At 38.4% G+C, this 21,737-nt stretch overlaps 1 protein-coding gene across 2 annotated transcripts in view; it reads right to left on the minus strand.

Moving 5' to 3' along the window:
- Positions 1–1,628: 1,628 nt before the first annotated feature.
- Positions 1,629–21,737, minus strand: part of nkain4 (sodium/potassium transporting ATPase interacting 4) — a 90,514-nt gene continuing 70,405 nt past the window's right edge. For both annotated transcript variants that reach the window (XM_079801906.1, XM_079801905.1), the window contains exons 5-7: positions 20,790–20,850; positions 8,395–8,479; positions 1,629–5,892 (exon numbers count right to left, since the gene is read on the minus strand). In XM_079801906.1, the coding sequence (XP_079658032.1) occupies positions 5,883–5,892; positions 8,395–8,479; positions 20,790–20,850 (156 nt within the window). In that variant the 3' untranslated portion in view covers positions 1,629–5,882. The remainder of the gene's footprint in view (positions 5,893–8,394; positions 8,480–20,789; positions 20,851–21,737) is intronic.

A 21,737-nucleotide genomic window follows, 5' to 3' on the forward strand; every position in this document is an offset into this window, starting at 1 on the left:
TCCATCCATCCATCCATGTATCCATCCATCCATCTATGTATCCATCCATCCATCCATCCATCCATCCATCCATCCATCCATCCATCCATCCATCCATCCATCCATCTATGTATCCATCCATCCATCCATCCATCCATCTCTGTATTTATCCATCCATCCATGTATCCATCCATCCATCCATGCATCCATCTATGTATCCATCCATCCATGTATGTATCCATCCATCTATGTATCCATCCATCCATCCAGCCATCTATGTATCCATCCATCCATGTATGTATCCATCCATCTATGTATCCATCCATGTATCCATCCATCCATCCATGTATCCATCCATCCATCTATGTATCCATCCATCCATCCATCCATCCATCCATCCATCCATCCATCCATCCATCCATCCATCCATCCATCCATCCATCTATGTATCCATCCATCCATCCATCCATCCATCCATGTATCCATCCATCCATCTATGTATCTATCCATCCATGTATTCATCCATCCATGCATCCATCCATCCATCCATCCATGCATCCATCCATCCATGTATGTATCTATCCATCTATGTATCCATCCATCCATGTATCCATCCATCTATGTATCCATCCATCCATGTATCCATCCATGTATCCATCCATCCATCCATCCATCCATGTATCCATCCATCTATGTATCCATCCATCCATGTATCCATCCATCCATGTATCCATCCATATATGTATCCATCCATCCATGTATCCATCCATCTATGTATCCATCCATCTATGCATCCATCCATCCATGTATCCATCCATCTATGTATCCATCCATCCATGTATGTATCCATCCATGTATCCATCCATCCATGCATCCATCCATCCATCCATGTATCCATCCATCCATTCATGTATCCATCCATCTATGTATCCATCCATCCATGCATCCATCCATCCATCCATCCATGTATCCATCCATCTATGTATCCATCCATCCATGTATGTATCCATCCATCTATGTATCCATCCATCTATGTATCCATCCATCCATTCATGTATCCATCCATCTCTGTATTTATCCATCCATCCATGTATCCATCCATCCATCCATCTATGTATCCATCCATCCATGTATGTATCCATCCATCTATGTATCCATCCATCCATCCACCCATCTATGTATCCATCCATCCAGCCATCTATGTATCCATCCATCCATGTATGTATCCATCCATCTATGTATCCATCCATGTATCCATCCATCTATGTATCCATCCATCCCTCCATGTATCCAACCATCTATCCATCCACCCATCTATGCATCCATCCATGCATGTATCCATCCATCTATGTATCCATCCATCCATCCATGTATCCATCCATGTATCCATCCATCCATCCATCCATCCACCCATCTATGCATCCATCCATGCATCCATTTATGTATCCATCCATCCATGTATCCATCCATCTCTGTATGTATCCATCCATCCATCTATCTATCATAAATCAAACCAACACATCAATTACGTTTTATTTTTCTATATATTGCAACTATTATTTTTAGCATCTTGAAATCCCGCCCAACACTTTAAATGGCCGTTTGGTTAGATTATAGGACAGCACAGAGTAACAAGAACAAGACGTGTGATCAGTAGATGAAAAGCAGACTTTTATTAACAAACATCTATTTACACTGTGGTCAGCAAACACGTGTTGATGGACAGGCAGTCAATGTAGAACTATGGAGAAGAGAGCAAACACAGGAAAGAGGCTTAAAAAACACCTGTAAAAAGAGACGGAGCAATAAAGACGAGGGGAAAAGGTGTGATAAAAATCTATATCATTCCTTTTCTCATTATTACACGTACGCAGCAGACTATCATTGCTGGCTTATATTCAATATCCTAAAATCTACAATTACAAATGTACATGGATATTTTCAGAGAGTGGTACAAAATGCAATTTTCCTGTTCCTAGAGTTGAGATGTCATGTACAGGAGGACATTAAACACCAGGGGGCAGGATAGATCCACGGCCAATATGATGGTCTAACAGAACATTGTACAAGATTACAGCAAGCCTAAATGAAGCTGAAAGTGTTACATAAATTCATCAAATAAACGCAAGACTTCCCCTGAACCCTTGCCATGTTTAAAGGTGTAGTTCACCTTAAAATAATTTTTTACATTTACTCAGCCTCATGTTGTTACTTTGTTGATTTAACAAAAGATATTCTGCAGAATGTTCACGCAGCTCTTTTCCATACGAGAAAAGCACAAAGCTATCGTTTGTCTTTTAATAGGGGAACTTATTAATTATGCATAAAAGAGCAACATGAACATTCTTCAAAAGTTCTTATTTTGCACTCCAGGAGAAAACAGGTAAGAGCAATGGTGGACTACTCCTTTAAGAGCATGATGTTCCTTTACCACCATGACCACAAGAACCTAAAATGTTGCCAATACAGTGCACAAATCTCATGATATGAAACGTAACTAAAGTCCCAAAAACCTGTTCATACTGACCGTTGGCCTTCACATCTCATTTTGGAAAGAAATACACAGCCCCTCTCTTGAAAACATGTCATACACACTATGATTCATGTAACGTTGCATGTCGGGTCAATCAGTTGTGCTTTGAGGTTTATGTTTCCAGTACAGTTACAGTATCTCTGCATCTACAGTGAAAGACATTGACAGCCACTCAACCGTTTTCATATTCATATAAAGACATGCTGGCAATTTGTTCACAAACAGCTGATATTTGATTACAAGCACCATTCAAATGAAAGAACCACTTTCTGTTTCATAATATCAGCCGGTCATGTAATAATAATAATGAAAAACAATAGTATGAGGTTATGTAGTATATTGTACTGACTGGGATGCCCAAACTAGTTTCTGTTAGATCTAAAGGCTGATTATACAAAACACATTGTGCAAAAATGATGATTATTAACATTAAAAATACTGATGGGCATGTACAGTGATCCCAAAGTGTTTGAACGCTCAAGTCACACTTAAAATGCACATTTCATTGCATTAGATACCAAATATCAAACCAAGAAGCATCTGCAAATAAAATGAACCACTTCAGAAAGGTTTTTAGTCACTCTTACATGAAACGGTTCTATTCAGAACCTTAAAAGGTTTTTTTTTATCACCAGAAAATAATTAAATAACCCATTAAACATGAAAGTATTATGCAGTCGCTCAAGACATTTCTCCTTATATCCAGATGGTGTTCTTCACAGTGATGGGGAAAGTTACTTTTACAAGTAATGCGTTACAATATTGAATTCCTCCCTAAAAAAGTAACTAATTGCATTATTTGGTTACTTTTTGTGTAATGTGTTATATTCATTTGTGTTACTTTTTCTCACCTGGGCTGTCCTTTTTTTTTAAAAGTTGTATTTTTGACAAATGTAAACGCCTTTTTACACCAAAAGTTTTTGCTTATGAGTATAGTTGAAATGGATCATCAAAAGTCAGCAGCAAAAGACATTGGTTAATAAAGTGAGATTAAATGCATAAAGTATATTTGTGTAATTTAACATTTAATTATTGCAGGTTGGTGTAATATTCTGAGCATTTCACAGTTTTTATTCATTTTTGAGAATGACTAAATCTGTTTTTGTGCAAGTGAGATGAGTAAATTGCTCACATTTAGTCTAGACTTACTATAACCATCATGTCCACACAACGCCTCTGAAAACAAAGTAATGTGTGTTCATTATTTGAGAAATTAAGTCAGGTATTTTGTTGTAAATTTAAAAGTAATGTGTTACTTTACAAGTTACATGTAGAAAGTAATCTGATTATGTAACTCAAGTTACTTATATTGCGTTACCCCCAACACTTGACTGCCATAAAATAACCTTTCAGTGAACGGTTCCTAAAAAAGATTCTTCCACTTTTGCGCAATGGAAAGGTTCTTCTGGGATGTTAAAGGGGTGATGAATTGAGAAATCAACATTCCCTTGAGCCTTTGATATAAAAGTTCATCGTGATATAAGAATATCCTGTACGTTTCGGAGCTGAAAACTTCCTTGTTAGTCAAAGAAAAGCTTTTATAGACACCAGGACCTGAAAACGAGAGATCTCAGAATGTGCCCTGCGGTGACGTCAGCGTGTGGTGAAACGCCGCCTCAAGCCCGCCCACCGACTCGTGGAGCTAAACTGATCGCGCAATCCAAGCAATAAACATGCCGAAGATAGCAAGATATTGCTCGACAGGGTAGCTGAAACTCATTATAATATGCAAAACTGTTATCCAATCATAGCCGTGGGCGTTTACTTCCAAGTCTTCAGTACGGCACGCCCATAAAAACAGAGCGTTCCAGGAGAGAGGCTCAAAACCAGGGCAGAAAATAGCCTATTACTTATTCATTATGATGTTTCTGAATGTAAAAACCGCGAAGGTCATAAGTTGACCTCAGACAACAGTATATTTATATATAAAAAAAGCCAGTTCATGACCCCTTTAAACATTCTTCAAGAAACCATCAATGCCAATAGCAACCTTTATTTTTAAGAGTATGATAGAACCTTTTTGGTATTAATGGTTCTTTAAAATTGAGCAAAGAACCCTATGGTTCTATATAGGACCCCCCTGAACCCCCATTGAGTGTGTAACCTATATTTGATCTAATGTCATACATTGTTTAGTGTGATTTAAGTGTCTAAATACAGGGACCACTGCGTAAAACTAAAACTGAGGCTGTGTTCACACTTGGCATGTTTGGTTTGATTAAAACGAACTCTGATGCGATTGCTCTGTTAGTGCGGTTCATTTGAAAAAGTGAACGCTGGCAACCCTGGTGAAAAGATGGGTCTCAGTTCGCTTCTAAACGAACTCTGGTGCGGTTCGAATGATATATGAGCGCAACACGGACCAAAGACATGTAACCCAACCAAAAGCAGGAAGATGCGACCCTAAAAAGGACAGAATGCTCAAGAATACCTGTTTTTTCTCGTCATAATCGTGATGTTGCCCATCACAGTTCGGTACAGGCGTCAGAACCGCGTCTCCACGCAGCTGATCTGTGTTTGTGTGGGTGACGGAGGGATTCCTGCCGCTGTTTTGACTCCTATACACATTTTATAAGCTCTTCACAAGTTCTTAGAAATGCCATCTCACATACAGCGAGTGCATTTAGGCCAGCACACAGCATTGTTTGGGTTGTTCCAACAGGAAATGAACGTAATTAACGCCAACCATATCCCTATGCCTTTAGGTTCGCGTTCGGTATCTTTGGGTTTGGTGTTTAAATGCCAATTTTGTTTGGTCCGGATCAAATGAACCAGGTGAACCGAACTACAAGTGTGAACACACCCGAAATCTGAGAGTGAATCATGAGAATCATCACACTATGACATTTTCAGAAAAGCTCTAATTCTTTCTTGTATTTATATTTTATGCTTCCTTTGCTTCTATTTTTGACTACCACAGAAGTTTAGCTCGCTTTGTCCTCCTCTCGGCTCCCTCCTCTGTTTTACTGTGCACATCCTGTGTGAAGGTAAACAGCATACAATGGCCCTCCTCACACGCACAAACAGAGCTGGAACTCGGTGAACCTCGGCATCTCAACTCCCTCCCAATAACTCAAATGCACAGACCACACACAACACCGGTCAGAATACAGGACCTTTTTGTTTAGATATGCTTTACAGCCTCTTGTAAGTGTCTAAATGAGGCAGCTGGAACACTGTTCCAGAGCATCTGATGGAGCGACTGAGTTTTGTCCAGAGCAAGAGCCAATTCTCCAACACTCCTTTTAAACCAGAAGGGGCTGATTTCGGATGAATTAGAGGAAAGTGTTTTAAACAGAGGAGAGGGCAGGCGGTGAGGAGCAGAGAGGAGGAACGGGCAGAACGGCTCCTCTTCAGGACACGCTCTCATTTACGAAGACCTGAAAAACACAAACAAACAGAGAGAAATTAACCAACATATCGGTTTAACAGATCGTTTTGCCGTTGATAGTTGCAGACGGTTGTTATTTGGGGAGTTCTTTTGTTTGATTTTATTTGCAGTTTAAGTTATTTTAAGTGTTTTGGTTCAATTTGAATGTAAACACTACCGCTCAAACTTTGGGGTCTGACAGATATTAATACTTTCAATCAAAAGTGACTGTGAAAACATCAAGTTTTCTCAAAAATATTAAGTAGTGCTGGGCAATCGATTAATCGCGATTAATCACATCCAAAATAAGTTTGTGTTTACATAATATATGTGTGTGTACTGTGTATAATTATTATGTATATATAAATACACACTCTTTCATGTATATATACACGTGTATTCAAATATACATAATAATTATACACAGTACACACACATATATATATTATGTAAACACAAACTTTAATTTCGGATGTGATTAATCGCGATTAATCGATTGCCCAGCACTAATATTAGGCAACATTGATAATAATAATGTTTCTTGAGCAGCCAATCGGGATATTAGAATCATTTCTGACGGATCATGTGACAATTTGCCATCACAGAAATAAATTAGACTTTAAAATATTAATATAAAAGACGATTATTTTAAATTGTACTATTATTTCACAATATTACATTTTTTACTGTACTCTTTTATCAAATAAATGCAGCCTTGTTGAGCATAAGAGACTTCTTTCAAAAATATTTAAAAAATTTGACTGACCCCAAACTTTTTTACGGCAGTTTTTAATTAGATTTTATTTAAAAAATGATAATATATTTTATAATAAAAAAAATTTGGAGTGGAAAGTTTTCATCCATATTATTGACTGTCAAGTTAACTATCAGCCGATTCATTGGGTTATTGGCCTATTTTCCCACCTGAGACATCTGTATTTGCAAAATCCACTTTTAATCAACATCTAATTACAATACTAGAAGTTCAAACTATACTTGCGAACACACACACACACACACACCTGCTGGGTGATTTAATAAACTCCCTGTGAGCATGAAATGGTTGTGTATCTAGAGACGGCACAAGTACTTCTCTCATTTGCAACTAGTCTGATTAAACTGTCATGAAAAAAGTCCCCGAAGCTAATATAATGTGTTTAGCACCTCCATGTGCACATATTGAAAAGGCTTCTTCTGCACACACTCATTACAGATCCTGCATAATTTAAGGCTTATTGAAATGAGGCCCGGCCCGACCTCAGAGGGACCACTCCACTGATCCATATTCTCCATACGCAAAAGATAAATTAAAAACATGTCAAATCGAGGGTATATAGCAGCAGATAGTAAGCAGAATGAGAAAGGATAACACAAACCCCAGACTAAAAATGTATCACTGAAACTAAACCACACTGCTCTGAACTTCTACAACTTTATAGTTTGACGAGTACATGTCACACATTTACACAATCCAGTCGCAGTGAAGTAATACAGACTATTATTCCTTCAGAAGATGCTATTATCTACAGTAGTTGGCACATAACAAACGATAAAAGTATGAGGGAAGTTGGCCAAACATTGTGCCGCTTCCGGCTGCCAGCGTTAAAAACAAGATCTGACATTAAGTGATTTTGCAGCACATACACAAAAAAACTGCTGCCGTGGTTCCCGTGTTAAAAAAATTAAAGACTGCCACTTTTTAAAGTAAGTTAAAGTAAGCTTAGGCAAATATTAAATGTGGGATATTTGCCTATGACAATACAAAAAATGGTCCTAGTTGATATAAAAGCTCATTTACTGTTCGATTTAGTTTCAGACAGTTTCACTAATCCCTCACTGGACAGGATCAGAATGCGTAATGAATTAACTAATTAAGAACTTGCACTAATTAAAAGAAAACAAACTTGAATTAATGCTTTAGATAAGGGGCAAGCAGGGACATGTGCAAGAGGATCTATTTTACTTAACTCAATGCAGAGTACGTGATTCAAACACACACACACACACTTAGAAATAAAGGTTCTTCATTGGCATCGATTGTTCCTTGAAGGAAACAAGCTTTCCCTTGCACAAAAGGTTCTTTATACTGGAAAAAAAGGTTCAGATTATTAAAATTTTCTTCACACTAAGAAAATAATTGGTTAATAATTTAAGAACTGTTCACTGAAAGGTCCTTTAGGGAAACAACGTTTTTTTTTTAATATTGCATTGATGTGAAAACCTACTTTTGCTACCTTTATTTTAAAACCGAGCACACACATTTAGCTTTTTTAAAAGAACTTAAAAGACTTCTATAATGTTTTTTATTATGGCTGTAAATGTAACCTATTACAGTTATTAAAAATGTAGATTTACTTATATTTTACATAATTTATGTTTTTTTTTCAAACTGATGATATTCCTAATTGTTTTGTCAGATTTTGCTCTTGTACACACACACACACACACACACACACACACACACACACACACACACACACACACACACACACACACACACACGGGTACTTACTGATGCACTGGCTTTAACAGAAGATGAGATGGTTTCTCATTGACATGGTAGAGTGGGAATGGGTCAAATCCACCAATAAAATCAACTGAAAACCAAACAAAAGATGAAATTAAAGAATGAAAGAAATGAAACAGGAAAATGAGCCATGAAGAGAACAAATGAAACATGAAATGATAAATCACTTGATGTAAAAAAAAAAAGAACATGAACAGATAATGTAAGACATAAATATGAATATGAACATTAACACTGGAATATACACAACACTTTACACAAATCAGACATAATTATTAACAATGAACAGCGTCTCATGAGATTTGACATGCTCACACTGTAACTCTTACCCAGACACTTACCCAGACACACATTGGGTTTCCACGTTTTATGGGATCTTTCCATAGACAACATTATTTTTATACTGTACAAACTGTATATTATATCCCCTAAACCTACCCATCACAAACAACTTTCTGCATTTTCACATTTTCATAAAACACCACCACTATAAGCTGTTTTCCTCATGGGGACCAAAAACTGTCCCCACAAAGACAAGGATTTCAGATACTGACAACAGGACCACACACACACACACACACACACACACACACTCTCTCATGTCGGCTTGACTGAAGTCAAGTTTTATTCTCTGTATCTCTGTGGTCTCCATTCAGTGTTACTCACACACACTGAGAGAGGAATGGATAGGAGTGATTTTCATGATCAGATGTCAGGTCTCGTTCAGCCCAGTGTGATTCAGACTTCACACACTCTCATTTTTTACTTATTTACAGCAAGAAAAGAGGGAGAGATTCTCTCTGCGACCCAATTCCAATACCACCCATTTGAAATATAAATAGGTATGAGAGATTAAAATGACCCCCAAAGCACAGTAGTAGGTTGAAAATAGTGTGTAAATGATGTATGATTTCAGCTGAGATTTTTTAAATATGCATCTGATCCCACAACCCACTGCACTACGACGTTTATTAATTTATTTTCTTTGTAAACAAAAATGAGTGTGCTTGTACATACAAAGACATATTTAAGGAAGGTAATGACTTAGCTAGATGCTAACACTTATTCAAAAGCACAGTGCACGAAAAAACTTGTGGTATCAAGATCATGATGTGCGGTTATCAACGGCACCAGTGCACACATTTTAGTGTATACTTCGTAGGTATGGAAGTAAACTATGGTGTTTCAGCTGAGACTCATGAAAGCACAAACAAACGTTTCAGCCGATCCATAAAACCGCAACAGAAGGCAATCTCAGGAGCAATTTCGCCTCCATGTTTACACACACTGAACATACAGCAGTCCTAGAAATGGCAGGGCTGGTTTGTTTATCATAAACGACAGGCTTTGAGCTCATAATGTGTCATTAGCGTTCGCAGGATCTGTGGAGCTCCAGAGACCATGAGCTGCGCTGCTATGTGTGGAATGCTGGGAAGGTAGAAGCAAATGAACGACTTCACTCGCACTTACACTGTGAAACACACACTTCCACAGAGAACAACCACTAACCCCTTAACTGCCCTTTTTCAACATAGATGTGAAAATGCACTATCCAAACTAAAATTGTTGTAATTAGTGAACGCTTTGGAATATAGACCTAAGGCTGGTCTCTTTTTAACAAGACAATCTGCAGATTATTGCTGAAATTCTTTCAAAAAACTAAAGTATTAAAAAGTTATAGAGGTTTAAGTTTACTGTAATGTACTGTACTATATTTATATAGCTTATATTTTATATAAAATAAATATTTTACATAATATATTTTACTCTAAATAAGTTTGAAGTTTCAAATTTTAAGGTTATATATATATTAAAAAAATGTATTTAGGCGTTGCATCAAAAAGAGCCACGGGTGAGACCCAAACCCAAAACTTGATGCATTTTCCTGTCACAAATTAAAAAAATTATTTTGCAATATTACTTCTATCACAAAATAACCACAGAATATGAAATCTTGCCACTCAGACCTTTCAGACGATATGTATTTTGTCAAGATTATAAGTTTTGATTATAAAATATAATACATTTTGCAATATGACACTTGACACCGCACACTAAAGGGGAAGTGACCGCTAAAAGATTTTAAAGTACCATTTCCATGGTAACACAATGTCCAATTTTAAAATGGTTTTCACAGGATGAATCTTGAGGTTAAGCTTTCAAATGATATCTAAAACTTGTGATGAGGAAAAAAGACAACAACAAAAAATCCGGCAAGCATCCCACCGGTGGGACAGTGACAGTTAAAGGTGCTGTATGTGGGTCAATGACAAATAAGAAAAATAATAATTTTTTGTAAGATAAAAAAATTTGAATTTTAAGCAAAAGAGTTTTAAAATGCATTTTTATGTCCAAAAATTTTTTGGTTTTACAGCTTTTAAGACAGCATTAATTCATTATTAAACAAGATTTCTGATTTTACCACCCAGAAAATGTCAGGATGTGCGACCATATATTCATTTAAAATAATATACATATACAATATACATTTGAATCATTGTAAAATGCATATCACATGGTAAATTCCCTTTCCCTTTTCTATGTATTGCCATTTTAGTCCAATTCATTTAAACGGACACTTTTCGGTGTGTTCAGAACACAATTTTCCATAAGGAGTTTTTATGTTTGTTTTTTTGTGTTATTATTTGGATACATTATATAATGGTTTACATTTATATTTCTTACTTCATTTTGCAATTGCAGTGGGAATTGATACTTTTAAATGTAAATTTGCTGGTCACACCATAAAAGCCTTTGAAATTGAATTTCCAAAAAATTTAAAGAGTATCTTATTAAGGAAATATTGAAGATCAATTGTAGATATAATTATTATAATTTTTTAGGAAAATAATGAATTCAGACACAAAAAATACATGTCATGTCATTGTATTTTTTCGAGTTTTCATCGAGTTTTTCACTGTACTGAAGTTGGTATAAAAATACCATAATTTGATTGCTGATATTTAGGAAACTCCCCTATATTCACCAACTTGTTTCTCGGAAAACCAAGCAGTAATCTCCATTATTTTGAATTTGGACTGCAGTACCCATTTCGACCACTAGCTCTCAATCCTACATACCGCACCTTTAAGGGGCAAAGACAACCGCATGGTAAACACCACTTTCAGGTGTTGATGGTGAAATACTAAATGTACGGCTATCCAATAACTGCTAACACTTTATTTCAGTGGTCAACTTTAGACATTCAACTAACTAGAAGTCAATTTACAACTACATGCCAACTAACTCTCATTAGAGTAAACCAACAGAATAGTGTAGTGTAGTGTATAATCTAGGTGTCAGTTTTGCTTTGCATCACAGGTAGAGATCCCTCATGCAATAAGACAAATCCAGCACTCACATAACACATTCTCTTTGACTCTATACTGTGTGTGTGCCTGTCTATGTGTCCTGCTTTTACCGGTCTCTCTCTGGATAGTGTAACGCATTTACATTGGGGACGCACTCACGCTAACGTTTCTGACCCACTTTCATAAAAAGCAGCTCTTTTTTGAGTCTGCATAGGAATCTGCTCAGCGCTGATAACCAACCAGACACTCGAGGTGCCACACACAATCGCTCTCTCCCATTCCCGCTCTGATGTCGAGCCAGGATTGCGTTTTCTTTTGGTAAAGGCAGGTCTCGTAGAGAATCCGGGCTTAGATCAGTACCCAAGAGCCCCCGCGTCCCTGTAGCTGGGACGACCTGTCCGCTGCTATTAGATTAGATTCACACAAGTGACTGCTGCTGCTTTTAATGAGCCAACGATAGCAGTGGGACTGCGACTACAAACTAATTATGGATGCAAGTCATTTAAAACCGAAAGAAAGAGCATGAGAGATGAGAACGAAGGGCGAAAAAAGGTAGAAGAATAATCAAGGAAGCCTGACACATTATTATTCAAATCACCTGTAGGAAGGGAAGGAGAGAGAGAGAGAGAGAGAGAGAGAGAGAAGGAAAAAGAGAGAATAAGAAAAAGAGGGAAACTTCAGAGGCGAGGAAGTGCTGTGGAGAAATTAAATCCTCCACTTCAAATGAGCGTGTAAATGAACCACACACAGCTTTGCATGATAGAAATGACAAAATAGAGACACTGTGCTGATTACACACACACACACTCACACACTCACACACACACTCACACAGGTTTCCATTATAGGGACTTTCCATAGACATAATGATTTGTATACTATACAGACTATATTCAATCCTCTATCCCTAAACACAACCCTCACAGAAAACTTTCTGCATTTTTACACTTTCAAAGAAAACCACAGTATGACTTCTAAGCTGTTTTCCTCACAGGGACCAAAAATATGTCCCCACAAGGACATTTCCAGTATTGCAATCCTTGTGGGTAAACCCACGACATAGGGTTTACCAGGAACACACACATCCTCGTACTTCCAACAACAATATAAAATTCAATCTCTATAAAATACGTATTTTTAAGGGGACCTATTATGGCCCTCACAAGATGTAAATAAGTCCCGAGAATGTGTCTGTCAAATTTCAGCTCAAAATACCCAGCAGATCATTTATAGCTTGTCCAATTTGCCTCTATTTGGGTGTGAGCAAAAACACACAGTTTCATGTCTCTTTAAATGCAAATGAGCTGTTGCTCCCCGCCCCCTTTTCAGAAAAGAGCCTGTCCTTTACAGCTCAAGTCGAAATCAAACACAAATCAAAGAGATCACTATTTACCGTAAACACTACGTTCGGATTCATCAATCGAAATTAATTCATTCAGATTGAAGCAAAAAGTGTCCATGTAAACGTAGCTATTTACAAAATATAAAGTGTGATACTTGCGTCTTCAGGGTGTGAAGCTGGATCACGAACAGTTGATACTGCTCAATCCTTGAGTAACAACTTTTAAGCTAAACCTGCTTTGCACTGACCATCCTTCACAAATCAGTAAAATGATTAGCGCAGACGTGAACAACTTTAGGCAACTTGAGGGACACATTCCCATCAGAAACCAAATTAATCCACTGCGTCTTCAGTGGCTGAGTTGGCTTTCTTAGTACGGAACTGAGACATGTATCTTATCACTACAGCTGCTCCAGCGCATAAAAAATGGTGGACTGTGTGCACCTCATTCAGGGCGGGGTCTATGCTAATAGGACAGGGTCTGTCAGCAGTCGTGGACGGGGCCTAAGCATTTTGTACAATCTGCAAACAGCTTGTTCTGAGATGCTGCTTATGATTTATGGGGATTAAAAAAAAAGAGGAGTGGGTGTTTTTTGCATTATAGGGTGGTTGTGTACACTGCCAACACACATTTATGTGAAAACACCATGTAAAAGTGAATTTTGCATAATAGGTCCCTTCAAGGCAAAGTTGATGCTTTAATGGAACATAACTGGAAGGTCCACTAAAGACACCATGAAATGATTTAATGAGTTTTCTTTCCTGACATATTTTTTCAATACCCAAAAATATGCAATTTATGTCTCAGACCTGCAAAATCATACTTGACAGCTTGTTCCGCGGATGAAAGCAATGAAGGCACTTTCAAACACTTTCCAGCAACTTCTTTTGCAAGCAATTGATGCTCAGAAAGCTATGAAATGGCAGCTTGTTCTAATGCAGCCTGAAAAAATATTTATAGGGGTGAATTCAGGCCAATTGGGACACTTTTTAGGTCTCAATGGCAAAAAATGTCCCAATGAACCTCAATTCACACCATTATTTGTTATTTTAAAAAAACCCAGAGGTAAAACCAGCATTTATCAAAATATTATGACTTAATTATTATAACTTATTTTATTTTTTAATATACAAAAATCACTCAAAATCAAATCACTTATATTGACCAATAATGAACAAACTGATTTACTCAAATTAACAGGCATTTTGTCATGCTACATGCTAATAGTTAGAAAAAGTAGCCTGATTCTTATCAATCTTATTTTTATCAACACAGAAGTCATTTTCTGTGAATATGCAATACTTTCGATTCATTAGCCTCTATAGTAATATTAAGAAGAATAACAGAGCAATAAACAGTAAAACTATTTGCACAACAAACTACTGTAATTAGGATGATGATAATAAATTAAACAATATAATAAAAAATACCAGTTTGCAATATCTAATTGTACAGCTAAAATATCTGTAAGTGGCTGACACGCATTCAAAAATAGCCATGCATTAGAACTTAAAGGTGCACTATGTAACATTTTTTCAGTAAAATATCCAAAAACCACTAGGCCAGTGTTATATATTTTGTTCAGTTGAGTACTTACAATATCCCAAATGTTCCCAACTATTTGTAAATCGTGAGAAATTGCTATTTTAACCGAGGAACCGGGACGTGTGAGGGAGTCGCCTGTCGACGGCGTCATATCTGCGTTCCCCTCGGTTTCCGGTTTTATTTTGCAGAAATGCTTTACTCTCACTGGTGTGAACAAATGTCATAGCAGCCGCCGAGAGAACGCACAGAGTAACGTCATAACATCATTTTCAACACACTCGGATGTGTCTAATATGATAAACAGAGCTGCGTTACCTCATACTCATGACCGGAAAAGCTGAAGTGGTGCCGGCGACTGTGTCATAATAAAAGTCCCGCCGGTCTTCTCATTAACAATCGCTCCAGCGCCCTTGCTCAGCTACACAACACTCAGTCCTGCTCTGCTTCATACTACAGTAACGTTAATAATCACATCCATGAACATGATTACTGCTTGAGTCCTATCCTGACTCTTTCCCACCGGCTGTGAGGTGAAGACCACATGTCCCAAGATTCTGCACTCAAACGTGGCGTCATCAAACTACACCTTTGTTTTGAACAGGCGAAGCGACCTCTAGCGGACGGAAAAGTTACATAGTGCAGCTTTAACTGAAAATGTAGTTAAGTTACTTTCCAACTTTCTTTCTTGTTTGGAAAAGGAAATAAAATGAGCATTTTTTATGCCTGGAAGAGAAAGATTGTAATTTTCACACCCCTACATGTACTAAAAGTTTATTTTGCAAACTTTTAGCAGTGCACTAACATACAGATGGCCTCAAAACTAACAGGCATAAAAGCCACCAAACGGCCATTTGGATTTCATGTGCTCCTTAAATCCCCTGGGCTATGAATAAACCTCGAAGCAATAAAATGTTCCTCTGTGAACTTATAATCACTTTAAATGTTGGTACATTTGTACAGGGCATAAATATAGAGTTCACCCGAGCACATGTGCACTGCCTATAAAACAGAAAAAAGACACGCCACCTCCTGTTGAGTGATGACGCTTAAAGGACACCAGAAAACAAAGGCAAAGAGGAAGTGACTGTGAAGGATGAAAGTCCCTCCTGTCAGCGAGGTACAGCCCTATGGGGAATGTTCAGTGGTGCTAAAGGAAAGAACGGTATCTCCTATTTTTCTGGAACATTAATAGTCAGCGGAGGACTAGAGTTTAGCCCGTACAAACAGGGCAGTGGCTTATCTCATCCCCAGGGCTTCACTCTGGTCCTCTCCCACTTTTTGAATATTTGCTCTTGGCCGAATAGGCTGTTTATGCGCTGCAAACATTTATTATTATTTCTTTTATCGAAATTAAGTGCATTCCTATGAACCGGAATGGATGAAACGGTATGGAAATTTAAAGGTCCCGTTCTTCGTGTCTTTTTGAAGCTTTGATTGTGTTTACAGTGTGCAATATAACATGTGTTCATGTTTCGCGTGTAAAAAAACACAGTATTTTTCACACAATGTACTTATCTGTGTACCGCTGTTTTCACTGTCCTAAAAACGGCTGGTGATTTCCTCTTTCTATGAAGTCCCTCCTTCAGAAATACGTAACGAGTTCTGATTGTGCCAGCGCTTACCGTGTTGTAATTCGACCGCAGCTTAGCGCACGTGCCAGCAGTTCCTGTGTTGTGATTCGACAGCAGCTTAGCGCATGTTGGAAAGGTCACGCCTCTTAACGGAGAGATGTATGCGTTCAATAATCTCTACAGCGTCCCTGGGAAAGCCAAACAAAGGTGATTTGACTCCTGGATGAAAATAACAGCGTCTCGACGACATGGCGATAAACACACTCAACGCAACAGTTCCTTTTCTCCACGCGACACGTCCGCTTCTCCACGTGGGACAGCAACAAGACCGCGCCCCCTTTTTCGCGTTTCTTTGTGGGCGGAGGTTAGTCTGTTCTACTGCTCTACTGACGTAATTAAAGCAGGAAGTACCAGGATGTAGTCCAAGCCAGCCGTTCGCTGTAGGCTTTGAAAGGGAACTTCTGTTAAATAAAATATCTCGCTTGGCATTGAACTTTGAGCTTTATAATTTTACAGGTATTATTTATGCTCTAACAGCAACATTACACACTAACTAAAGTTTGAACAATGGGATCATGCGGAATGGGACCTTTAACATCACGATTATAGTGACCCAAATTATCACGGTTATCAATATTATCACGGTTTTGTTCAAACGAAATGAAAGTGTTCAAAAAGAACAGATGCACACACTTAAAACATTTCAACAAGTTTTATATTTGAAATTCAACAAACAACAAATAACTAAAGCAGCTCTAAGCACTTTTTTAAGCTAGATTCTGTGGGATTTCCTTCCTTAATGGCCGTCATCAATAGCAACGCATAACATAAATAATAATAATTTGTCGTAAAAATAATCTCTAATATTATCACTGTAAATATATTCCCAAGCAATATTCTCATCAGTGTTCTATCAGTCACATTTAAATCTAGCATATTTTGTGTTAGAGCCCAAACAGTATCCTAGTGAAATAATGCATATCCATATTTCCATATGATTTGACAGTTTATTTTATTAAATATCAAAATGTGTGCATCATACCTGACACCTAGATGAACACTTTACAGTCTTTTTATGACTGTCATTCTCTTCAAATGCTATTGAAGTTTGAAACGTGTATAACGTTCCCAATGTTGTATGTAACTTTAGAGACGGTCCCTAAATTCGCCTGCGTTATGCCAGTCATATCAGATGCGCTGTGGTTCTGCTGTGTTTTTTTTAAAACCATTTTCGCTGCTGAAATAGAACAAAAGCAGTCATCCACTGTATGATGAGTGAATCTCCTGCGTACAGCACACGTTTATCTCTGCTTTGAGTGCAGATTTCAGCTTGAGAGAGCGGCGCGCGCTCTGAACAAAACTCCGCTAATCTGAACGCCTCTGATTATGAGATATTGCATTCATAAACTCAATAGAAGCACGTGTAAGTGCTTATAATGCGCAACGCGATTATAACAGATGGCTTTTGAGAAGACTATTATAAGTTCAACAGCCAGAGTGGCTAGTGTGCAGCCGAAATAACGTTACACTCGCAAATGGCGGTTGTTAATGTCAAACCCTGATTATTATCCCTTAAATGTCACCCTAGTCTTGTCTGAATTTGTTCGTTCGCTTCACGTTATTATTTCCCAGACGTAGGTTTGGTATTGAGGTCAAAGTCCACTTGCCTTGCGTTCGTAGTTTTGAAGTGTTTTCCCTATTACAGCGACTTTCTTCTGGCATGTTTGCAGACAGGGTGACCATCTTAGATTAAGTTTCCCTCAGGACTTTTGTAAAAGCCAAAATTTGACCACGCCTCAGATTTGGTCCTTTTAGAAGGCAGAACAATCCCCAGAGTGCTGTCACTGCCTTCTGCCATTTCTCCTAATTCAGAAAACAGCGGTGCGCGCAACAGACTGACGCTGACTGGACAAGATTTACCGCGAGTTTTCACAACCGTGATAATCACACGCGGTTTTAATGATAATAAAATTTTATACGATATTACTAACCGTCACTAAATTTTATCGTGGTTTATCGTGAAACCGGTAATCGTTTCATCCCTAAACAAAATTCCAAAACAGTAGGAATCACTGCTAACAGTTGGCACTGGAAAGCACTTTCTTTATCTGGCGAACTCTTATCTGATTGGCTATCTTTGTCTGTACTGACATCTTCCAAGAATGTTACACACACACACACACACACACACACACACACACACACACACACACACACACACACACACACACACACACACACACACACACACACACACACACACACACACACACACACACACACACACACACACACACACACACACACACACACACACACAGTTGCTGGGATGGTACACTCTAAAAAAGGCTGGGTTGTTTTAACCCAAATTTGGGTCAAATATGGACAAACCCAGACGTTGGGTTACATTTTTTAATTACATTTTTAACCCAACAGTTGGGCTTGTACATATTTGACCCAAATTTGGGTTACAAAAACCCCCCAGCATTTTTTAGAGTCTACCTTTTCAGGTGATGGAAAAGGTTTGTGAGTTTTCTGCCTTGGTTACAACCGGCTGACCGCATATTTTGCAGACAGCCTGGGCCGGTTCACACAGAACATGTTTTTGCATTCCACTGTGGGACTTTTTCATAGTTTTTTCTGTTTAAACATGCAATCATTGTGCTACGCAATCATTCCAAACACACGCTAGACGAATGTGTCTGACCGTTGCGCTTGCGTCTTTTGTAGCGTCCATAACATGCTGTTCTAAAAACATGGCACTCAAGTTAAAAGGTTACATTTTAAAAAATTTGTCTCAGGAGCTCTTGTTTTTTTTCTCCACTGACCTTTGTCTCACTTTTTACTGCAAAAACTGTGTGAACCGACCCTTAAAGCAGGGTAAGCGATTTGTTCCAGAAACATTTTTTTGTTATGCTGGTTGAAAGTCTCTTCACATCCTACTAGCAATCACTAAGTTAAGTGGTCTAAATGCATTTATATGTACATATATCGTCTGTGGAAGGTGTAGGACCATACAATTTTTGTCCAATCATTGCATTCGTGTCCGAGAGGTTTGTGACTCGAATTTATGTGTTTCAATGGTAACACTATCAATGCCGAATTGAATCTGCAGCAGATATATATCTGTGGCAGATATTATATATGTTATGAGCTTTGAGACATGAGGTAGTTTAACGGCATTTCTTGTGACGCTTTTGTTTGCTCCTTGCTGTGTGCGTTCATGTGTTTTGAAGGAGGCGTGGCTTTGTAGAGCGCTGTGAAGGGAGGGTGGGATCTTCTGCTTTCAAAGCTAGCTTGCTATTGCTAGCCTCTCTGAAAATTGCCTACCCTACCTTTAGTCTGGGCTTCGTTACTTTTAAGAAACCCAACCCCTTCCATGTAATTAAAGTCATGTTACCTTTTTTTCAACAATGTCCTCAGCTTTGGTTGGAGAATCAAGATTTGCTTTTGTTTCCCTCGCCGGCTCCCAGCTGCCTGACTAGCTTTGCATACCCCCTACACTAAACCTAAACCTAATCCATAGTGTTAACAAAAGCAAAAGTGATATGAAAACACATTTTCTGAAGCAACCATGCCATTGTATCTCGATTCTACAAGTCTTTGAGCTCTTTTATCATGAGAGTCACCAAAAGCTTGAGATTGCAAGTGCAAAGCTGTACCAGGGGAGCTACCGAGCAAGTTTACTACGTCAGAAAAGACTCACATATGTAGCTGGTTATGTGATGCAAAGGTCAAACTGTATAAGTTTACAAATCATGCACTAGGGTAAAAGTTTTGCGCAAGGAACGAGAATAAGTCTTGTTAATCGAAAAGGAATACAATTCTAGGTGTTCATTTCAGCTTGAAACTGTATGTTTTTGGAGTTTTGCAAAATTATAGGTAGAGGCATGTTTTTCCATTGAGCCTATGTTGCAAAAACTTGCTTACAAATCTAAGCCTACTTAAACATTTAGGCACACTTACACACATTTTACAAAGCGAGTTGAGCAATATAGTGTTTGTCACAAAATGTATCTGAGTAGTGTGCTCCACCTCCCAAGGATAAAAAAAAGGCTTTTTAAATCAATATTTCATATCCTTCATCATTGATAATTCCTTTGGTTTAGATATATTTCTCACAAAACAATGCTAGAAGGACACAGAGCCTTGTAAGAGTACAATCAGACTGGCACATTTCTTAATAATAAAATTGATAAAGTATCTGTTTTAGACACAAACAAAAAAGAATGTGTTGTTTGGACAGACTTACATTTTTTCTCTTATCACACACACACACACACACACACACACACACACACACACACACACACACACACACACACACACACACACACACACACACACACACACACACACACACACACACACACACACACACACACACACACACACACACACACACACACACACACACACACACACACACACACACACACACACACACACACACACACACACACACACACACACACACACACACACACACACACACACACACACACAGTTTTTGACCTGAGCAGACAGATATCAGCCACAACAGCAGAACTGCTGCCAAACAGACAGACGGGCATGATAGGAGATAAGAGAGAGGCAGTAAAGATACTCACAGCTGTCCTCCTCCTCTGTGATGACACTGATGACGTAGCAGGCGTAGACGAAACCCAGCAGCTGAGGAGACAGAGACAGACACGTCAGTGTATCGACAGAGAGATGAGAGACAGACAGCAAAAAGAGTGGAAAAGACAGGCAGACATGCTCACAAAAGTCTGCACTATCTTTTCATTTCTCACTTTCAGCTCATGTCTTCACCTGATGTCAGTTTATCTTTATTCTGTAACTACATTGAATACATACTGTAACTGCACAAAAGAGTCAAACCCTATGAAGGGGAGATCATGCTTCCACAGGTTTACGTATATTGTCCAAAAAGAAAAGCATCACAAATCTGATTAAAGTAATGACACCTAGGCGTGGGCGATATGGCAAAAATATCATCACGAACAACGATTTTATCACGATTCTTTTTCATGTTGGTTTTACTATTTTGCAATTGACTGAGCAGTACAGCCAAACAAATTTCCCTATTTTAAAAACAAAGCCTTACAAGGTAGCAAAATGGCAAACATAAAAGCCAGTTGCGCTGGCGCCATGGGAGATTCGCTATTTACATGGCGGAATTTGCGAGAGGAAAGACTGAACGCTTCTCCAGAGTGGAATCCTTTAATTTTTAATATTTGGCATGTTTGTGTGCTGCTGCAAACCTGTGTGTGTAATAAGCAAAGTGTACACGCGTTGTGTCCCACCTATAGGTGCATATTACTAACACGCCCTTTACACAACACAAAAATACTGCGCAGTCCTTTTTAAGTTGCCTCAAAATAGCAACACCCCAACAATGCGCCTGAACACACCTGGTTTTCAGACCAGCGGCATGGGCGAACAGATGGGCGCTATTTAAACAACGTGCCGCTGGACGTGAAAATGATAACTGCGTCGGGCTGAAACTAGCAAAAAACACTTGCGTCGCATTGCGCCGGGTGTATGGTAGGGCCTCA

This window comes from Gobio gobio (assembly GCF_949357685.1).
Source record: "Gobio gobio genome assembly, chromosome: 21".
Classification (NCBI taxonomy): domain Eukaryota; kingdom Metazoa; phylum Chordata; class Actinopteri; order Cypriniformes; family Gobionidae; genus Gobio; species Gobio gobio.